Source organism: Solanum stenotomum, chromosome 9, assembly GCF_019186545.1.
Source record: "Solanum stenotomum isolate F172 chromosome 9, ASM1918654v1, whole genome shotgun sequence".
NCBI classification, from domain to species: Eukaryota; Viridiplantae; Streptophyta; class Magnoliopsida; order Solanales; family Solanaceae; genus Solanum; species Solanum stenotomum.
In genome coordinates this window covers 6,257,729-6,278,656 of record NC_064290.1, presented here as the reverse complement: position 1 = coordinate 6,278,656, position 20,928 = coordinate 6,257,729, and the positions used below count along the sequence as shown (strand labels likewise).

General features: G+C 33.7%; 2 protein-coding genes across 3 annotated transcripts; one reads left to right on the top strand and one right to left on the bottom strand.

Moving 5' to 3' along the window:
- The first annotated feature begins 3,635 nt into the window (after positions 1–3,635).
- Positions 3,636–14,525, top strand: LOC125875567 (diacylglycerol kinase 5-like). Of its 2 annotated transcripts, XM_049556551.1 has the most exons (14): positions 3,636–3,861; positions 4,323–4,538; positions 4,675–4,797; positions 4,918–5,046; positions 5,384–5,469; positions 6,584–6,707; positions 7,770–7,818; positions 8,188–8,270; positions 9,664–9,731; positions 10,583–10,657; positions 10,880–10,967; positions 11,082–11,198; positions 11,596–11,892; positions 14,310–14,525. In XM_049556551.1, the coding sequence occupies exons 2-14, from the start codon at positions 4,332–4,334 to the stop codon at positions 14,397–14,399; spliced, it is 1,536 nt and encodes a 511-aa protein (XP_049412508.1). In that variant the 5' UTR covers positions 3,636–3,861; positions 4,323–4,331; the 3' UTR covers positions 14,400–14,525. The 2 variants fall into 2 exon arrangements, with proteins under 2 accessions (XP_049412508.1, XP_049412507.1); XM_049556550.1 differs by lacking the exon at positions 14,310–14,525 and having other exon boundaries at positions 3,637–3,861; positions 11,596–12,226.
- On the bottom strand, positions 12,662–19,301 carry LOC125875568 (protein THYLAKOID FORMATION1, chloroplastic). Its single transcript, XM_049556552.1, has 5 exons — positions 18,958–19,301; positions 17,798–18,065; positions 16,397–16,613; positions 13,486–13,601; positions 12,662–13,141 (listed from the first exon to the last, which is right to left on the bottom strand). The coding sequence occupies exons 1-5, from the start codon at positions 19,145–19,147 to the stop codon at positions 13,051–13,053; spliced, it is 882 nt and encodes a 293-aa protein (XP_049412509.1). The 5' UTR covers positions 19,148–19,301; the 3' UTR covers positions 12,662–13,050.
- Between the last annotated feature and the right edge of the window lie 1,627 nt (positions 19,302–20,928).

The following is a 20,928-nucleotide window of genomic DNA, read 5'->3' as shown; positions in this document are numbered from 1 at the left end:
GGCTGGCCGGGGGATGAAAAATAAAAAATTGAAATTGAAAGTATTATTTTATAAAACAAACTTTAAATTTATTATTATTTTGGGGGAGGGGGTCGAGGGTAGGGGTGGGGTGAAAATAAAATTTTGAAATTGAAAATATTTTTTAACAACAAACTTGATTTAATTTTTTTTTGGGAGGGGGGGTCGGGGTGAGGGTGGGTAAAAAATAAAAAAATTGAAGTTGAGAAATGTTTTTTAAAAATAAGCTTTAAATTGATTTTTTCGACAAAAAAATTGTAATTTAAAGTTGGAGGAAAGTTTTGGAAAATGTTTTCCTCAAGTTTGAAGGGAGTCATTTTCCTTGAATTTGAGGAAAATGAGTTGATTTGGAAAACATTTTCCAAAATATTTTACCCAACCAAACATGAGAAAATTGAAAAATATTTTCCGAAAAATGTTTTCCTTCATACCAAACACACCCTAAGTCTTTATGTTTTTATGGGACCAAAGACAAAAAGGGAAATTTTATATCGCTCAACGTCCAATACGTCGCATCTCAATTTCGGATACATCACTTAACGTTTCGATACATCGTGTAAAGTGACGTATGCGATTAATACATCGTGTAAAGTGATGTATTTGACCGATACGTCGCGTGATATATCCGATCTATTAGTGATGTATCCGAGAATAAGAGAGAGTAGAGATTTTTGTAATTTTTTCAAATAATAGGAAATTTTAGAGAATATGGTAAAATTATAAGTTGTGTATGTAGGTAATTTTCCATAAAAATAAATACAATTGAGTGGTCACAAATTTAAAATTTCTAACATATTTTAGCTACACCATATATAAGCAAATGAACATGTAAATTCAGCTGATAATTGAGCATGAAATTATTCTAAGTTGCTAAAATCATAAAGTTATTAAAGTGTCAAATATGATCATTAACTCATTAGATGTTGTACTATGTTGAACTTTAATTTGCCCAAGAAATAGCAACAAAGAAATGGTGTTTATGTTTTACTGGGCTCATCGATCTGCTTTTATCTGCTGGAGTTCTTTTTTCCGGTTGGCAACAAGTTATGTTAACAACACTTTGCTGGTAAAAGAAAACATATTCAACAAGTTATATTTTTAAAAATTAACTTTAAGTTCAGAAACTCGTGTTGATTCAGGTCCTTTTCTTTTGAACTTGACAATGTGTGTGTTCCCTTTTGAATATTACGATATGTTACGAATCTAATCACTTTGGAGGAGCCAACTGAAATACTGACAAATTATATTTGGGACAATCGTTAAGAAAGAATATGTGCACAATGGATGTATAGAGGAAGATATATTCTATTAGGGGAAGTTAAGGGTTATGTTATTTTATTTTCATTAGCTATTTGTGATAGCAATCAGGAATCTCCCATTTCTATTTTCCTTTTCATCTTTGGTTACTTAAGTTGATGAACAATCTTGTAAGTCCCTCTATTTGATCAAATACAAAAGCTTGGTTTGTCACACAACGTGTGTGTTCTCTAAGTGTATCCTAGGAGTGTTAACTGGTTGTTGTTGTGAGTGACTAGAGAAGCAATTAAGAGAACGTTGTAAAGGTGATCACAAAATAATGTCATGTAAACAACAAATTAAAGTACACATGAACTGTTAAAATCAATCCATTAAGAAGTAGCACATCATTTAGATGTTGAAAGTTAGAGAAAGTGACAAAAATAGTCCTTTGTCTTTGAGAATAGGTTCAAAATAATTTCTTAAATATGTTCTTGTGTATTTTTGATCATTTATGTTTACTAAAAAAAGTAGCAAGTACTTTTGATCTTTCGTCAAATATGGCAAAAAAAACTCAGACAGTTAGATTTAAATAGAAATCTGACTCGGAAAAAACTTATCTGCATCGGCTGTTTACACCAAACTAATGTAATTTTCATTATTATGTGATTTAATGAAGTAAAACACATGTTATTTAATTAAGGTTAAGTAAAATGAACTATAAATTTAAACACATGACATGCATATATTGGATTGGTGTATACACCCGGTGCGGGTAAGTTTTACCCATCTTACTCCTTTCTTCTCCTTCTTCTTAAAGATCAAATATGTCCAAACAAAACTTGAATAGATTTAATTAGAAATCTGACTTCTTCTTCTCCTTCTCTTTCTCCTTCTCCTTTTTCTTCTTCTTTAGAAGTGCAATTTTACTAATATCGATCTATTTTCAGTGTCTGATACATTTTTTGGTGTTCTAATTTATGGAAATTGACAAGACTTTCTTGTTGTCTCTCAAAAAAAAAAATCTTACAAATTTTGTTAAATCTAATGACTCGATTTTCTTAAATATTTGATACACACAAAATATAATCAATAATCGTTTTTGACTAACTCAAAGATAATAGGACTTGTTTGGCCATAGATTTATACAAGAAACATAGAGATATGTGATCAATTAATGTGGTGCTTTATATTATATCAATACCTTGTTTATGAGTCATGGTTTAATTTACTCATTTAGTAAGATTCTATAAGAATTGGAGAAATTTTGATAGTTTTCACAAATTATGAAATTTTATGTTTACAAAAAATATACAATTTAAAAATTCTACATTACACGTCTAAAGAAAATGTTAACTTCAAATATGATTTAAAATCATATCCAAACAGTAATATCATAAACTATAAAAGACGTAAGTATTACAAAACCAAATATGAGAGAAGATTTATCTACCTTTGACTTTTTTTTGGTTGTAATGACTTTGTTGGAAAATAGTTTTAACATTGATACCAAATAAATAGGGATAAAGTGACTTTAGTGGATAAGTTGTTACAATCGGGCGATGTTATAAGTTATCTCATATTCATTACATACATTATATATAGGAAAATTACAGAAATTCCACATTTTAGTTTACTTATTACCATTATCCCCTATAAGTTTTACAAATTTTCAAAATCCCTCATTTTCGCGCATCAGATTAATGTATCAGCGATTATATTATTGTATTTCGCGCATCAGATTAGTGTATCATGTATAAAATGTACATCAAATTAGTGTATCATGTATAAAATGTAATGTATCTTACTTAATGGTTAATGTATTAGCGCTTATATTATTGTATCCGTTTGAGGGATTTCTGTAATTATAAACTTTTAAGAATTAAATTGTAATTTTGCCTTAAAAGTATGTGATTTCTGTAATTTGCCCATATATATACACACATTTTTATTATTACTTAATCTGATAATCATATTAAATTAGCATGATCACGACTTCATAGGTTTTTATGATAAAAAAATTATATGATTTGAAGTAAATATCACGATCGATAACAAGAGTAGGTAAGGTGCGATGTGAGGTATCTTTAGAGGGGCGATTTCCTTGTGTTGAGTCTAAAAAAGACGTTTTGAAGATTCTGATTTGTCTCAAAATCCCACTACGTCTTTTATTCTTGGCGCCTTCGAAACAAGAAAAATTCTGAATAAAACAACTAATCAAAGCATACCATTAGTGAATATAAGGAATAAAAAAGGGGAAATTTCAAAATACAGCCAACTAATTTGCAAAAAGGAAAGCACCCTTACAGTTTCCTCATCATTAATTACTATCATTTTCAATTTTTGATTCCATTTACTTAAATCATTAAGTTTTAAAACTGCTAGTCAGTATATGTTAGGCCAATGTTATCATTAAGAAAGTTCAACGAGTCAGTCAAATTCACTCGCACACGGCGCCATCACGCGTCTTCATCCTTCTTCCTTCCGTCTCCTTTATAGATCCGAATTTCGCCCAAAAGTCCTTTACTGTTGACGCACGCTTAATTTCTGATTCTTCCGAATATCGCTCTGCATACGTAGGATAATTCATATACTTTTCTTTCTCAGGTAAATCTTCTGCTTCTGCTTTTTCTCATTCGAATTCTAGTTTGATTAATGAAGCAACGTTTAATTTGATCAAAGTTGCACGAAGTCAACCGCTTTGAATTCCTTGTTGATCGTTGTTTCCTATCTGAATTGCGTGTAGAAATGTATATGAATTTTGGTTTTTAGAAGTTAAACTGAATGTCAGACGACTGATTATGTGCTGAATGTAAATTTATGAAGAAGTTTGACTTAGGTCGATATGAGGAATCAGTGTTTTCCGCAGGATACATGTTTGTTGAAATTTCTCTCACGGCCTTTGAACAGAGTAATTTCCATAATTTGAGTGTGTTTAAAGTAATTCCTTGCTGAAAGATGTGATATGATAGCAGTTATTACCTTTTATTGAACTTTATTTTCACCTTATGTGTGTACTTTATTGTGTTTTGCTTATTTTTATGTTTGTTGTTAATGTGGCTCTGCAGTTGGAGTTAATGGCAGATTCTGAGTCCGAGCACAATAACATCCATAGAGACTTTTATATTCCTACTTATATACTTGCACCAAATGCGTCGAGCAACAGTTTACGTTTACCTGATGTACCCACATGCCCTGTGCTAGTGTTTATCAACTCTAAAAGTGGAGGTCAACTTGGAGGAGAACTTCTTCGAACATTTCGCCATCTTCTTAACAAATATCAGGTACTTAGCTGTTTCCCTTGATTCACATAGGCAAAAGAAACAACTGCACAAGTTATCAGGGAGAAGAAGCTGTTTCGTGAACATGCAGGTCTATTTTTTCGCTTCTATATAATTATTTTGTTACATAACTTTTCAGGTTTTTGATTTGGGAGAAGAAGCTCCTGATAGTGTTTTACGTAGACTATATTTGAATATAGAAAGGCTCAAGGGTAATGGTGATCAATTTGCTGGCGAAATTGAAGAGAGAATGAGAATTATTGTGAGTTGAATTCTTTGAGTTGGTTCATGGTTTTAACAGGTTTTCTCATAACTTCACCGGAGGGACAGATGATTATTTCCAGCACAACATACTGACATTGAATATATATATATATATTAGGTTGCAGGTGGAGATGGCACGGCTGGCTGGCTTCTCGGAGTTGTATCTGATCTCAAACTATCTCAGCCACCTCCAATTGCAACAGTACCTTTGGGAACTGGAAACAACCTTCCATTTGCTTTTGGCTGGGTATGGATCTGTGGCAGAAACCGTTGACTCTCTAGATTTTCTGAAGGATATTTTCATGTAAATTGTAGCTCTCAATATAGTGGTGCAAAAGCTCTCAGTTTGCTTGCCTGGTGTCTCTCTATGCAATTTTTTTTCTAGATTTTATCATACTATGTCGAAAATATCTATAAAGTATAAACAATCTGGAATCCGTGTATACAAAAAAAATTGCTCATAAACATGTTCATTTAGTTAGAAGTTAAGAATAAAAGTCTTTTGTTTCCTATAATACATTAGTTAGTGGTCTTTAGTATTGAGAAAGATACTTCATGTGATGTGCAGTTTTGGTGATTGACAGGGAAAGAAGAATCCAGGGACCGACCTTAGCTCCGTCATCTCTTTTTTGAAGCAAGTAATGAATGCAAAGGAAATGAAGATGGACAGGTTATTTTGTTAGTTCATATGTGATATTGTGGCCTGAGATTTTCTTAATTTTTTGTTTATCCCTTGATGATCAAGTTTTAATTCTTTGTACAAACTTCTTGGCAGTGGTACAAGCTGAATGCATTGTCTATCTTAAATTGAATATTGTTGTTTTACACATTAAAGAGATGAGAGCTTGTGATGTATAGCTAATTAAAGTGCAGACATTAGGGGTCTCATTTGTTATATACTGTTATTGTTTTTCTTGACTCAAAAGTAAAGAAATAAAATATAACAACAAATGCAAAGATGAGATTGATGTAACTATATATTTTTGTGTAATAATATGTGGATCCTCCTTAAAGATCTATCTTTTCAGGGGAATTGGACAATATTTATCTGGTCTCTAGCTGAGTCAAGGAATATTATAGTTTGGGTTGATGAAGTTGTGAAAGCTCTAGCTTCCATTAAAAGAGAGCTGGAACAGCATACGTGCTCTTAAGCCACGGTCTCTCCATTTTCTACTGGTTCATAATCTAAACAGTAGTTGAGAAAAGATTGCTATATACATCATTGTTTTGTGCTTGTCATCCAATATTGGTAAAGGGAACAGATTTCTGCGTATTCTATTTCTTGTGATAATTGACCAATCTAAGTTCTTAACATGAAGAAATTCTTTTGTGTTGATTTTAATGCCTTCTTTTTTTATTGTACACAACCATAGTAACCTCTTCCAAAACAACTGGAAGCTCAAGTTTTTGGGAAATTTTCTATTGTTGTTATATCCTATACTCTTGGGGCTCATTTGGTACGAGGGGATAACTAATCCGGGGATTAATTTAGGATGAGTTCATCCCATGTTTGGTTGATATATAATCCTGGGAAAACTTATCACAGGATTAGTTATCCCGTGTTTGTCTTGAAGTTTTTATCCCATATTGAGGGTGAGATAACAATCATGGAATAACTTGTTCCCCAACCAAACGATCCCTTAGTATGGTATATATATTTTGATTGCAGACACTTCTTGAAGTATTCTAGGATTAGGAGTAATATAATTTCATGGTAAAAAAAATGGTTCATCATGACTGCTCATTCTCAATCAACTGGTGTTAAAAAAATTTGCTTTATGCAGTTGGCACATTCTTATGAGAATGAGGGCACCAAAAGTTGGTTCTTGTGATCCTGTTGCACCGCTAGAATTGCCTCATTCTTTGCATGCCTTTCACCGGGTTTCTCCATCTGATGAACTGAACATGGTAAGACATTGTCATCTGTTAGTCCTTTTGTCGTATAAAGAAATTATCTACTCTAACATGAAAAACACACACTTTCATATAGTTTATTTTTATCTCCATAAGATCTTGGTCACTAGTACTCATTTTTTCTTTCTTTTTTGGTTGTGTTATGTCTTTGCTGATAGTATATTAAACCTGGTTCTGCTTCTGTAAAGTCCTGCTCCATAGTAATATAAATTAATCTAGGTGTCACCTTTAAGTCTTCTGTTAATCAATTCGTTAATAACATCCAACAGAGGCACCTATTATAGGAGTACACAATCACTGTAAATAATTTATTTCATTATTTTTATGATGCTCTTGGTTTTCAATGATAGTATTGATTTTAAAGAATATTCTACAACATGAATTTTCTTGCTTTGAGAGAGAGAAGAACCAAAAAATCACTGTAATTGTAAAAAGGTTCTTGAATAGTGTCGCAGAAACAGTGAACAACCATTGGAGTTGATATAATATTTGTCTTTCAGCACGTCCACATATAAAGGTAAATGAGTCTTCGAATTGGCAAAACTGATATGGTTGGATGGAGATACCACTATTGCAGTATTGCTAATGGCTTGGAGTACATATAATTTAATTGCATTAAGTTGTTCAAGCCTAATCTTCTACGAGAAAGGAAAACTGCAGCATTCACCATTATGTGTTAAGTGCTATTTGAAAGAGTAAATCATATGTAAAAGAATCAGTATCTTTTACAAATATCAGCTTCTGCATTCAGTAAATTTACTACCTTACAAAGGAGTTTCCTAATGTATTTACTTGTAGTTGGGTAATCATATGAAACCCAGGGTGGGGCATATTCGGGTAAGATTTCTATTTTGGCATACCAATTTCAAATGTATTCACATTGATTAAGAATGAAAAGTGAACATATGGTTATGTCTATCAATATGCATGCATACATATGTCTATCAGTGTGCATGCGTACTTTCTGGCTTTTGCAAGTTACAAATTTCTTAGCTTGGTCTGTTTCAAAGTGTTAACCCATGACTTCTTTCCTCTTTTTAACCTAATACCATGCAGGAAGGTTTCCATACATTCCGTGGAGGTTTTTGGAATTACTTCAGCATGGGTAAGTGCATGTTCTTTTGATTAGGAATTAAATTCTATATAGCCATTTAACTTCTTATTTTTTGTCAGGCCAGTTAATAATATCGAATAGTTATTGGACATACAAATATAAGGACAGGCTTATCCTGTTCAATACCTATAAGAAATGATTATCTTTATATCAACTAGAGAAGTAACCTAAAGAAGACGAGGTAGACCTAAAATTATATGAAGGAAAGTTGTTTCTGAAGATCTACAATCTCTTGGTAACAGAAATAACTTATTGCATAAGACAATACCTTAACTTACAGAGACTATGATCTGAAGTTATTTCTTTGCTTCTTCTGTCAGTCATCTAGTACTACATCTAACATGAATTCTCTGTTATCAGGGATGGATGCACAAGTATCTTATGCATTTCACTCGGAGAGGAAAATGAATCCTGACAAATTCAAAAACCAACTTGTCAATCAGGTAGTAAAGTGGATGACAGGAATTAAGATGATACAGCTTTCTTTGATTTTTTTCCTCTGAATCTTTGCATATCAATTGAAGTTAATTGTTCAAGTCTTGTGCTCTGGACCTTTTGTTTTGTTCTATCTCGAAGAAAAGAAAACTACTCTCAATTTAATGACTGCTGTGGCAAAACAAATAAGTTGAAGATGTGGGATTGGGCTCTTGATAGCAGAAGTCGAGATTTTTGGTATTCTGTATTATCTTGTGATGAATCTTAATATGTTCTGTTCTATCACAAAGAAGGCCAAAAGTAAAATGACTACAGTGTTAACTTTGTTTAGGTATCAGCTTATGGAAATTTGATTAATGAGACTCTAGCTTTACATCCCCTACTGTTGAGACAGATGAAAACATATGATAGATCAAAGAAAAATACGTGTGCAGTTTTTGTCTTGATTCATCGGCCGTAGACCCTCCTATAAAACCTAGTTTATCCTATCCTTGTGGAAACCCAGTAATCACATGCTATACTAAGCAATACGTGTTATTCCCTCCTTGTTTTCTCAGATTAGCTTCTACTGCTTCTTTTTGTCTTTTAATTTGTTTATCCACATCTCCCTCAAACAGACAGTACCATATGCATCCTTGAAATCTTGAGAACTTCTAAAGTTGTTGACTAGGCTAATGTTTCAATAAATTCATTAGTATGGGTTGGTTCTGAAGTCATTGCTAGAAATATAGGTGATTCGAAGAAGAAAAGGTTAAGAAACTGATTAAGGTCCATCCTAGTTGGTTCCATTTACCTTTTCTTAAATATGTTGACAAGAGGGGAAGTAGGTGATATTATGCTTAATAAGATATAGGATCATCTGTGAAAAGAATAAGATATATGGTGCTTTTGCCTACTGGTAATATGCTGTTTTATTTCACTATTATACATTTTCCTTCTTATATTGCTTATGCGTCGCTAACTATTAGTAAATCAATTTGCAATGACTGATACTCAAGATTAATGAGGGATAGTCCCAGCCTCCAACTGTAAAATTGGATATCGAGTCAGCAGCAAAGCAAAGTGAGATATGCCACACTTACGCTCTCCTGCTCAGGGGTGTTAGGCTCATAGGTAGGGGTGGAGTTTATATTTGTATAGCCCAATTAAAAATTATTAATGCAACAAGTTATATAATTGCCATATAATACCATACTAATTTACTTGGCATTTAGTAACTAAGTGGAATTCGTGGTATCTCTATCCTAGCTCAATGAAGTTATTTGCATCGTTTTTTCTTGAGGTAGGGTTCTAGCATCTTTTAACATTCTGTAAATGATTCAAATTACCTGAAATTATCTATTGCTTCAGAGTAATAATATTTGAAAGGAATGCCTAATGCTAATTTTTCTTGCTCCACAGAGTTCATATTTAAAGCTAGGATGTACACAGGGATGGTTTTTTGCCCCTCTCGTTCATCCTTCTTCGAAGTGAGTCTGCAATGTAGTTTTGTTACACAACTTCTTTCATATCTTTTGCAACTTAACAACATTATATCCTCTTTTGTGGAAGCTTGACCTTCTTGAAGGTCTGATATAAGCTGCACCTTAGTATTTTTTCAACAGATAGATCACAATTGGAATAGTCATCATAGTAAAGACTCCTGAGACTGATCATATTCAGTTCAATTATCTGCTTAAACTTTTTTTTATATCTGTTTCATCAGTAATATGGTACCTTGCTTTTACGTGCTAACTTTAAATAGCCATGTAAATTTGTTTTGATCTTCTTGCCGGGAACATGAAAATGTGAACTTGATGATAGCTCTTGGTAACTTAGTGAGATACTCCTTTTTTCTGATTTAAATGTCCTTTCTTTTTAGTTCATCCTAAAATAGTGTAATCTCTTCAAAAGTTCAGGTTTTATTTAAATACGGTAGAGTAGTTTGTCAGCATCATAATTAGCCAAAATGTTAGCAACTTCTACACTAAATTTACGCAATTTGATTGTTCCTGCATACATGACAGTCTGAGAATAGATGATCTATTGCATTACTTGCCGGGTAAACCATGACAATTACTTGAGATAGAAAGATATAACTACAAATTATGCAACTGTCATTATTTGCCAAATTCCAACCAGTATTTTTTCTGTTCATAATTTGTGCCAAGTAGCGAGTATAAATTTGAACAAGACTTTCGAGGAGAATCAGAAATTTTCTTGTCATAAAATGGTTCAGGTTAATTACGTCTTGATTGAATAGTTTCCATCATCTCTTATGAGGATATACCTTATGAGAATTTTCTGGTCTCTGGTAGCAACTAATTTTAATTTACTGCAGGAACATAGCTCAACTGACTAAGGTTAAGATAATGAAAAAACAGGGTGAATGGCAAGACCTTCACATCCCACCCAGGTAATATTAGTTACTTGTAGTATAGGAACCTTAGAATTTAGATGACGACTTGACAATTTACTTCTCTGTATCATTCTTCAAATACAATATTTTTGCTGTTTTCCTGTAACCTGTTTCTGGTTGCATTACTGCATCTATCTCTATGCTTGTTGAAGTTGGTTCCTGAAGAACTACCTATGAGTTATGTAACTATTCTTTTTTGTTGTCCAATTGTACATGCAGTGTCAGGTCAATTGTTTGCCTCAACTTGCCTAGCTTTTCCGGTGGACTGAATCCCTGGGGAACACCCAATAGCAACAAACGTCGATATGTATGCATTCCAAACAAGCTTCTTCCCAAATCCGCACTTTTTCCTGTTTCGAATTTGAAATCTTTTTATTCTTCTGTAGTCATACTGACGTGCTTATATTTCTTAAATGGACAGAGAGACTTGACTCCTCCATTTGTAGATGATGGCCTTCTTGAAGTAGTTGGATTCAGAGACGCTTGGCACGGATTGGTCCTCCTTGCTCCAAAAGGACACGGGACACGTCTTGCCCAGGTTAGGAATAAATTGTGGTTATTACAAATATTTGTGTGTATGTATGTCGACCGATGAGAAGTTCTGTTTCTACTAGTGATCAACTGTCTTTTGTATTGCAACTTGCAAGAAGGATAAAAACATTGAACAGATAGAGTTATCCAGGAAAAAAAAACATTGAACAATGAACAGATAGAATATAGGACCAATAATTTAATTTTTTTGAAATAAAGTAAAATGTAGTTGCAGAATCTGTCTAAATTATTGCTTGTGGCCCTGAGAAAATAGTTATCCACCATGACCAGTTTCTTCGGAGAGGTCATTTTGTCAGATCTTTTCTGAAAACCAGAATTTGTGTTTACTTATAAAAGCAGAGCTACTATTTATCTTATTTCCTCTACGGTTTCCCTATTTGTAGGCGCATGGAATCCGGTTTGAGTTTCACAAAGGTACAGCTGATCATACATTCATGAGGATTGATGGGGAACCCTGGAAGCAGCCCCTACCTGAAAATGATGACACCGTTGTGGTAGAAATTTCTCATCTAGGCCAAGTTAAGATGCTTGCTACCCATGACTGCAGAGCCAAAAGTATATATGATCCCTCAAGTCAATTCAGTCATGACGCTGATGAGGTTGATAGTGATGAAGAAAATTCGGTCAATGAAGAACGGAGGAAATTTGGGGCAGCAGACACTTTCAAAATTCCAGATGAGGTTGATGTTTCTAGTCTCAGTTAATTCCATAATTCTTCTTTGTTCTGTTACCTCTATAGTACATTGGCTGTATAGTAGGCATAGCAAGGCTCCATGTTGAATTTATAAGACATGGATATTTTAGAGGTTTTGCATAGAGAATTTCGTGATCATTTGGTGTATAGGAGAAAGTTCGCTGACTTGGTGTATGATAAAGGAGATGCTAGAAATCACCATTATAACCTTTTACATGCTAGATTTTATTTAGCCAGAACATTATTTGGCTTTTAAAGTTGTATTTTTTACCAAAAGTGACCAGATTGGAAATATCATTATTTTTGTATGCTTGCGTCTACTCTCCGAGTTTCATTGAGAATTCTGAGATAGTTCCCGAATCCCGACCTTGTAGCATATGACCACATATTTTAGTGGCAGTTCAGTGGTGGGATATGTCTATAATCACTAGAAATGGGAGAGTATATAAAATGTTTCCTTTTGAAGTTGCCGTGTGTAACATTTCAAGATTGTGCATAACTTTAGCAACTACAAAATTAAATCCTAATGCACCAATCTAAGCTTTAACTTGATTAAGTATGTGCCTTGAGAAAAACACAAATGGAACTTTAAGAAATCCTCAATCAAATTACTGATGAAGTACTTTGAAGTAATACTTAAAGGCCCTAATCTTCGAGGATAGGGTAGGAAATCTTATTGCATTTTTACCTTCAAGAACTTTCTATAAGTACGAATACTCACCACCACTTGAAGAGCTCTCTCTACATAGTGAATTGTTACAGCAGAGTTCAACTGATTTTATCAGTACACTGGTAAGAATAAAGATAGTCGTAAAGCAATGTTTACACAGCTTGAAACAAAACCAGAACCAAAGAAAATAGAGAGCAAGACAGCTGAGTAACTCTTTGATTTTTGTCACTACACAGAGGCTTTATCTACAAATAATTTAGAGATAGTTGCAACAATAAAGCTATTCTGTTTAACCAGGAAATAATGAACATTGCGATATATCTCAATTACTGTAATAACAAAACATTCAACGTAACTTTGATCTTCTAATATAACTTGCCTGAGCTTTGGAGACCGAGCTCTATTGTACATGGACTGTTCCGTTAGTGGAACAAGTCAATGAGGTCCAGGCAGGAGGACAAAATGATCTTTGTCTTACCTCCCAGCATATTGGTAATCTCCCAAGCATTTTGTCACTGTCTCATTGGCCTTCTGAGTTTCCCTTTCGCCTCTCTTTTTCTTCTCCCTAAACAACACACACATCATAAAATTGAGATAAAACAGTAAAAGTATTTTCAGCAGACAAGGTCTTGATTGACTGAATTTGCACTACACCAAAATACATGTGAAGAATGTAAAAGATGGAGAGGAAGGAAACAAGGGGGTATAAACGACAGTGTTCTTCTGGGGGTGGGAATGAGGTGGATAAATAGGGGTAGGGAAGAGAAAAGTCATAGATTTCTAGTAGACTAAGTGGAACAAAACCTTGTTAGAGCTTATCAATGCTAGAGAAAAATGCAGCTGAATAGTTTTAGAAAATAGTTAAGAGAAAGGATACCAAAGAGTATTGAACCAAGAAAGAACTCTAACCTTTCCACGTATTCCTTCAACAGCTCTTTAGCCTGAACCAGCTTGGAGAGCAAATTGCGATAAACGTCAAGGTCCCGATCCACACTTTTCTTATTTACGTTGAGTGCGGCACAAAGCTGTCATGTTTTATCCCACAAGTCAACAATGATATTCTTGTCTAAGTGCATTGGAATTTATATGAGCATAAACATGGGGGTTTCACCTATACGTGAACACATTCAGGAAACCTGCTACACTAGTTACTCTGATTATAAGCAGGACCATTGTTATTTTACCAATCGAATTATCCAAACAAGTGACATTTTTTATGGCAAGTAAACTCAAGACCATCTTAAGTTTAAATTGTTACTCCCTCCATCCCATTTTATGTGAGATAGTTTGACTCGGCACATAGTTTAAGAAAGAAAGGAAGACTTTTAAAACTTGTGGTTCAAAATGAATGACATAAATTTATGTGGCTCTAAATCATTTCATTAAGGGTAAAAATAGACATTTTATAGTTAAATTGTTACTTAATATAGAAATGTATCATTCTTTTTGGGACTGACTAAAAAGGAAAGTAAGTCACATAAATTGGACAAAGAGAGTATCTTCTTTTTGCTTACTAGCACGAATTCTTGAAAACTAGCCTAACCACCAAAGACCTCATGCGAAGAGTACAACAAGGAACTCTAACTAAAGAAGAGTCTTCATATTAGCCTTCTTTCCTTACAGATTTTTCAAGAAAGACATAAATAGGGTTGTATTATAATAACAAAGTACAGGGCAATTTAATTCTCTTTATACATAAAGGGTTCACAGAAACCTTTTACTTTCTCGTGCAGGTTAAGAAACAAAATAGGTCTCATGGGAGGAAGCCTAGACTATGGGCGCTATTAAGGAATTTGCTCGCTTTTCGTTTAGAGAGACACTGAATTTCATCCTAATTGAGTATAATGTTGTATATGAGAAGAATGATTTGAACTTTTTCTTTGTTCCCTTGTTTCCCTCTTTTGTGATGGATGTAACTGTTTGTGAAGATCATCATTTAGCAATCACACCTTTGTTGATTCATCAGTGCAATCAAGAAATGCTAGCATTGGTCGATGATTTAAAGTGACAGAGAGAGATAGTAGAACTCCTGATATTTCTGGTACAATTACATAGCTATCATGGACAGGTTAAATGCATTCAAGAAACTGGCTCAGACAATAACACAAAGAGTTCCTTTAGCCATTAATCCATGTGCGTTTACTTGTTCTAGTATGAGTGCCATTAATTATCTTTCTCACAGATTTCCTGAGAACGGATACCTTTGACTTCAGAATTAACACTTCCCCACATAACCATGTTTTATGGCATAAAGATTTCAATGTTCTTTAAAGATAAATTTGTACAATTACGGACAGTGAATTGTAGTTTAAGTCCATACAATGCACAGGTTGTTTTACCTTATATCATAAAACAACCATGTAAGATTTTACACACTTTTATCTTAAGAATCTATTGCTTCATATCTACTTCTAGTGTGATCTAGCACTCATGGATGTTCATTTTTTTCACAAAAAAAAAAATATGTCAAGAAGAAAGAGACAGCAACAATGGGCAAGGTAACTGAAAGGAATATTTTAAATGTGAATTGGTTAAAAAGTGCCAAAAGTAATAGTGAATTCTCTTTCATCATAAGCCAAAATAAGCAAGTCAACTCCCTCCAATCTAAATTGCAATTCTGAGATCTCAGTCCAGCTTCAATACCTCTATGTATAAAATAATCCCATTAAAATCAATTTAGTTCATCACCAAAGTATTCATGCCAACTTGCCCAAACCATAACCAACTATATTGAGGAAAACCTCAAATTTTAAGTTATCTACATGCTGAAAGCGAGTCTTCTGCTCTTTTAAGAAACTTCACTTTGAACAAGAAAAAGTCCAGAAGACCGGAGTGTTCTATGGTGCACTTCCCTGGCATCAAACAGTGGGAATTGGCTTTAGGTTTCATGCAAAGAAAAAAGAAGAAGCTTGCTACTGAACTTTCACAGAAGGGCACAAAGAGAGTACTAGATTTGGAGGCTTTAACAGCAAATGGTCCTATAGGGAAATGCTGTTGCTAATGGCTGGGGATTACCTGAAGCAAATAGTAATGAAAGAATATCTCTGCTGATCGTTTTGCTACTAACAGGCATTAATAGAAAATCAATAAAGACTCATGAGAAGGAAACAGGAGTGTGAATCTTCTTGAGAGTAAAGCAGAGCAGGAAATTGGTCCCCAAATGTCAGAAAAATAAGCGAAAATCACTAAATCAACGGCCTGATGCCCTTATCATGTCTAATTCTAGGCAATAAGGGGATTGATCCTTCTCTCTGAAATTACTCTCCAATTCTCTGAATGGTTTTCGTTCATTAACTTTGTCTGTTTGATATCAGCCAGAATGATACCGTTGGTTTTCCAAATCTGGCGGTAATAAAGTATGAGGCTAGCACTGCAAACATGAGTGAAAAGACAAGAACAGAAACTATATCCAGCCCCAACTTAAGAAGCTCTAAAATAAAATATGTCATCAGTATTATGACTTGAACTAGGTTTCCCAGTTTTTAGAGTTCTATCTGAGAAGAATACTTGAAAACTTATATGTTCTTGTTCATTTTTTTTCATTTTTTCAATGCACCGATAATTAGCTATGCAAAGGCAAATTGAAACTATATGTTTCTCACCCGGATATGGGATTAGAATTCCTGATCATGAGTAACCTTCCCTCTGACACTAGATTACTTTACGTGTTTATCATAACTATTTCCAAAGTGTTACAAGTTTACACAAACCATAGAGCTTGTGGTGTTTCTAGATGATTTAAGTAATCCAAGTAAACATAGACGAACAGGAAGTTCTTGTAAAATACAAAATATACTATGAAGAAGGTTATGATATATACCTTTTCTAAGATGGTCGGATCAGTTACATTTGCCAACTCAAGTAGACGAAAGAGACCAACCGCAAATAATCGACTATAACAGAAACCGTCCTTGGTTCCAGCTCGCTGTGCAATATCCTTGAAAATGTTTTCAATTTCTCCATCTTTGGATGAAAAGTCAACTAGCGTATTGGCATTTTGAGTACGAGCCCATTCTTCTAATTTTTGTGCATCAGCTCTATAAACATACTGGGAAAGTTAGAATCTCTAGAAAGGAAAAGATTCATGGGCATACATCATAATAAAAGGTAAGTACACTCCTGAAAAATCTACTCAATGTTAGACAAAATATTATAACAACTACAACAGTAACATCAACAACATCTATGCCTAAACCCCAAAGTATTGGCACTCGGCTATATGAATCATCAATATCCATTTTGTTCATTTCATTTCTACTCAAGACTAACAAATGTGATAAATAAAAATAAGAACATCCACAAAAAGCTCTAACCTTTTTTACATTGGATGGTCATGAATCATGATATTTAAAAGGTGATGCACAGGAAATATCTAAAAGAAAAATGAAAATCTTCCCATATTATTAAGTTTCAAATAAATGGAGCATGGTTTCGGCATTTTCTTGGTTGGTTCATTTTAGCTAAAATATAGCCACCTCAAGAAAGATGAAAGGCTTCAACTCTTTTCATCAATCTAATTTCTCATTCTTGCATTTTGGGTGAATCATGATTGAGAATTTTCCATACTATGTTGAGAAGCTGAGATTACTTGCACTATATTTGGGTTTTGCTAAGCATGTATGAAGTTTGGTTATGAAAACTAATCTATAAGTTAAGTTTTGTTTTGAGAGGCATGGGTTACGGTAGCCAGGTCAGAACCTACCAGGTGCCAGTCGTGGCTCTAAAATGGGGCATGACACTCTACAAGTGGAAAAATGTATAATTTGGCTCAATCAATCTCATCCCATGTAATCTCTTGGTTAAAAAACTTATAATAGACATATCCACTTCAGAATGAGGTTACTTTATTCAGTTCATTCATGGGTTCCTCTTCGTAAGCCCAGGAAGACTGTTAGATTAAGGATAAAAGTAAGCTACCTCTTAGTAAATGAAAGTTGATCAAGGGTTCTACAGCCAGTTCTGAATAGCAGTTCCACTCATTGAGAAATCATACACCTGCATTTCTCAAGCTCCATAATACGGCTAAGCCTATTCATCTTGGGTTTTCGTTCCATCCTCCAAGAAACTCTTAATGATAATTAAACTTACATTTTTATCTACAACTACCTTACTGGAAGGCTCAATGCTAGCATCCCCTCACTTATAAATAATTATTTAAGTGCCTTTGAACAAAAAAGGAGTAAAAAGCAACAAAAATTGGCAAGAGATGGATTAAGCATGCCTGTATTGCTCAGGATCCTCCTTTAGCGCCTCTATATATGCTTTGAAGATGGCATTACGGTCCTCTTCACTTGGGTAGCCCTCCATAAGTTGATCATACACAGTAACAAAACCTAGGGCAAACACGGGATCATATTGGTAGGATTTCTTGTACCTTGTCAAATGTTGTTGCACGATTAGCTCTTGTAACACTGTGTTGTAGACAGTTGGAATTGGACGCTTGTAAGCAGTCAAAAACTTCAATTTAGTGTCAGCAACAGTTGGCAAATCTGGAAACAATTCAATATAACACGTTGCATTATATTATTACCCCATAAAATAAACACAGGAAAATCACTAAGATGGAACAGAATAAGTAATGAGAAAGAAATTAGACGAAACAAAATGTAAATACAGAAAATGCGGACAGTTGCAAGAATGCAGACAGATATATTAAACCAGAGAAAGCTTCATTTTATCTGTTAGTTCGATATCCATGCTTTTCACTTTAACAAGTTAATTCAATTTCCATTAGCAATAAATAGTACTCCAATCCATTTTATACAATGTTATTTGTATGAACATGGAGTCTAATATGTTAATTTGACAAGTATATGTACTTGATAATTCGTTTTGAAGAAGGTCATTTATTTACACTTCATTACAAAAGTTATATCATGTATGAAATCATCCCGTAAGCTAATTAGGGAGCTAACAAATATTTAAGCAATGGTTAAGAACTTATATAATCGAGAAAATGTCACACCAAAGTTTATAACGGGAATAGCTCAATGCATTTAAATTCGTGAAAGTTCTAAAAGTTGTATAGAAATGGAACAGTGTAAAACATCTATATAAAGCAGAATGTAGCGAGTATATAACAGTAGAATATTCTCAATACTTCAAATCACATATAAGCAATTCCAACGAGAAAACATCGGCATTTCACTATATCTAGATCCAAATTTAACCATTATGCATTTCATATAACAAATTGTAAGATATGGACTAAACGTAGTCGTATTAGAGAGAAATTAGTTAAGCAATTGTAACGTTATACATACACAATCATGCAATTAGCTGAGAAATTAAACTAAAACAGAAATTAGATTGAAAAAAAACAAACTACCGTATAGTTTAATTTTTTCCTAATTCAAATTCGAAGCGATAAAGAGAACTTGCCTGCTGCTGAACTGGACGTGCAATGAACGACAAAGCGAGAGGTGGAATTGGAAGATCGAACATTGACGGAATCAAAGGAGAAGTTGGAACGGAACCTAAATGTATCAATAGAACGAGACGAAGAAACGGAGGATTTCCTTTCCGCCGATTGAGTAATCGCCGAGAAAGATACCGAAGTAACAGCCGCCATATTTCTACAGGTGAAGAATAAGAAGAAGAAGAAGAAGAAGAGAGAAAGAAACAGTGTGTTGCTTTAGAGAATAGAGTTGTTTTCCATTTCAATTTTTCTGTGGAAAATGGAGAAAGGAAAAAAAGGAGTGTGAGGTTTGGATTTGAGGGCTTATCCGATGGCTTTTAGGATATTTCATTTTCATTTTTAATGTTTATGAGTAGACGAATAATATCATAACACGTGTACTGATTGGATCCATTTTGTACTACTCCTTTTTGTGGTTATGAACGATTGTTGTAACTTGTAAGCTATGCCAAGTGGTGGTGTAGTTGGTATACAAGGAGGTCAGGATCGATTTCTTCGTTCAATCTTTTTTTCAGTTAATATTTTAACAGATTTATCCATGCAAATTTAAAGAATAGTGGCTACAAATCTTTTCAGATAAATACAGTAAAAAAAATAAGTTGCTAATGATGACCAAATAAACTACTCAACCAAAAATATCATTGAAAATAATAATGTTTTAGAAGTCATCCGAATGCGAGAGATGACGGTTCAAACTGTGATAATCCAACACATACTAGATCAGACATTGTTAATTATTTAAATAAATTTTCATATTTAAAGGGATAATTTCATAGATCTCCATTCAGGTTTTCCTTTATAACACAGATCTCCCCGTGATTTGATTGATATATTACATCGACCTCCCTTATTCTCACTTTTTTATAACTAAACTAATTTTAGTGATTAAATTTACATAATCTTCCAAAATTACCCCTTGTGACCTTAATTATCAAATATAAAGCTTATGTAGATTCTCTTAATACTCTACCAATCTACCATTATTATAAATAATATCTAACGATTTCTTCAAATCATCATCCATTATCCAATGTTTGCTGCCATTATGCAGTAGCCATAGTTATTAATTATCTAAGGGAAAAGACATAGATTTCCCTTTAAACTAGTACCGAAAAGTCAGTTACACGCTTAAACTAGTATGCCGATTTATTACACACCTCTGCTATTTAAAAGTGAATTCATTTACCCCTAAAGCTGACATGGCAAAATAATAATAATTTAAAAAAATCATGCGCGTAAGATAACTATTAAAGTATAAAAAAAATAATTAAAAATCAAATATTTCTTACACCCCACCCCCCACATCTCTTCTTCTTCACACCGCACCCTTCTCATCTTCTTCACACCGCACCCTCTTTATCTTCTTCACACCCCATTAAGCTTAAAATAAACCAATAACAAGAAGCAACCAAGAAACAAATTACTTCAAATAGGAGTAAAATTTTGGGAGGTTTCAATTGTTGGAGCTTCGACGGACAGTTTTTAGTGAATTGAGTGATCGATTGAAAATGGGAAGAAAATTGTTTGCTATTATCTCGATCTTTTAAGAAACCTCCAAGAAGAACATGGAAAAAGAACAAAGAATGTATGCCCAGAGCTGAAAAATATTTGCAACTACAAGCCGCAACAAATAACAATGGAAGCTCATTTTCCATGACCAATCAATGGAAGAAACTGAAGCAACTTCTTGTGGGTACATTTTGAAATGGAAGAATTCTTCAACTCCACAACCAAACTCCAGATGGCAATTTTCTTGATGGTCATTGCTAAAAGTTTCTTCTTTACCATTTTGCTATGGAGAAGACATAATTATTTGAGAACTTTAATAAGATTGGGAATTAATTAGTGTAAAATATAATTAATAAAATAAAACTTAAGTAATAAAGAAAAGAAAGTAAAAAAAATATAAAAAATACAATTTCTGACATGGCGTT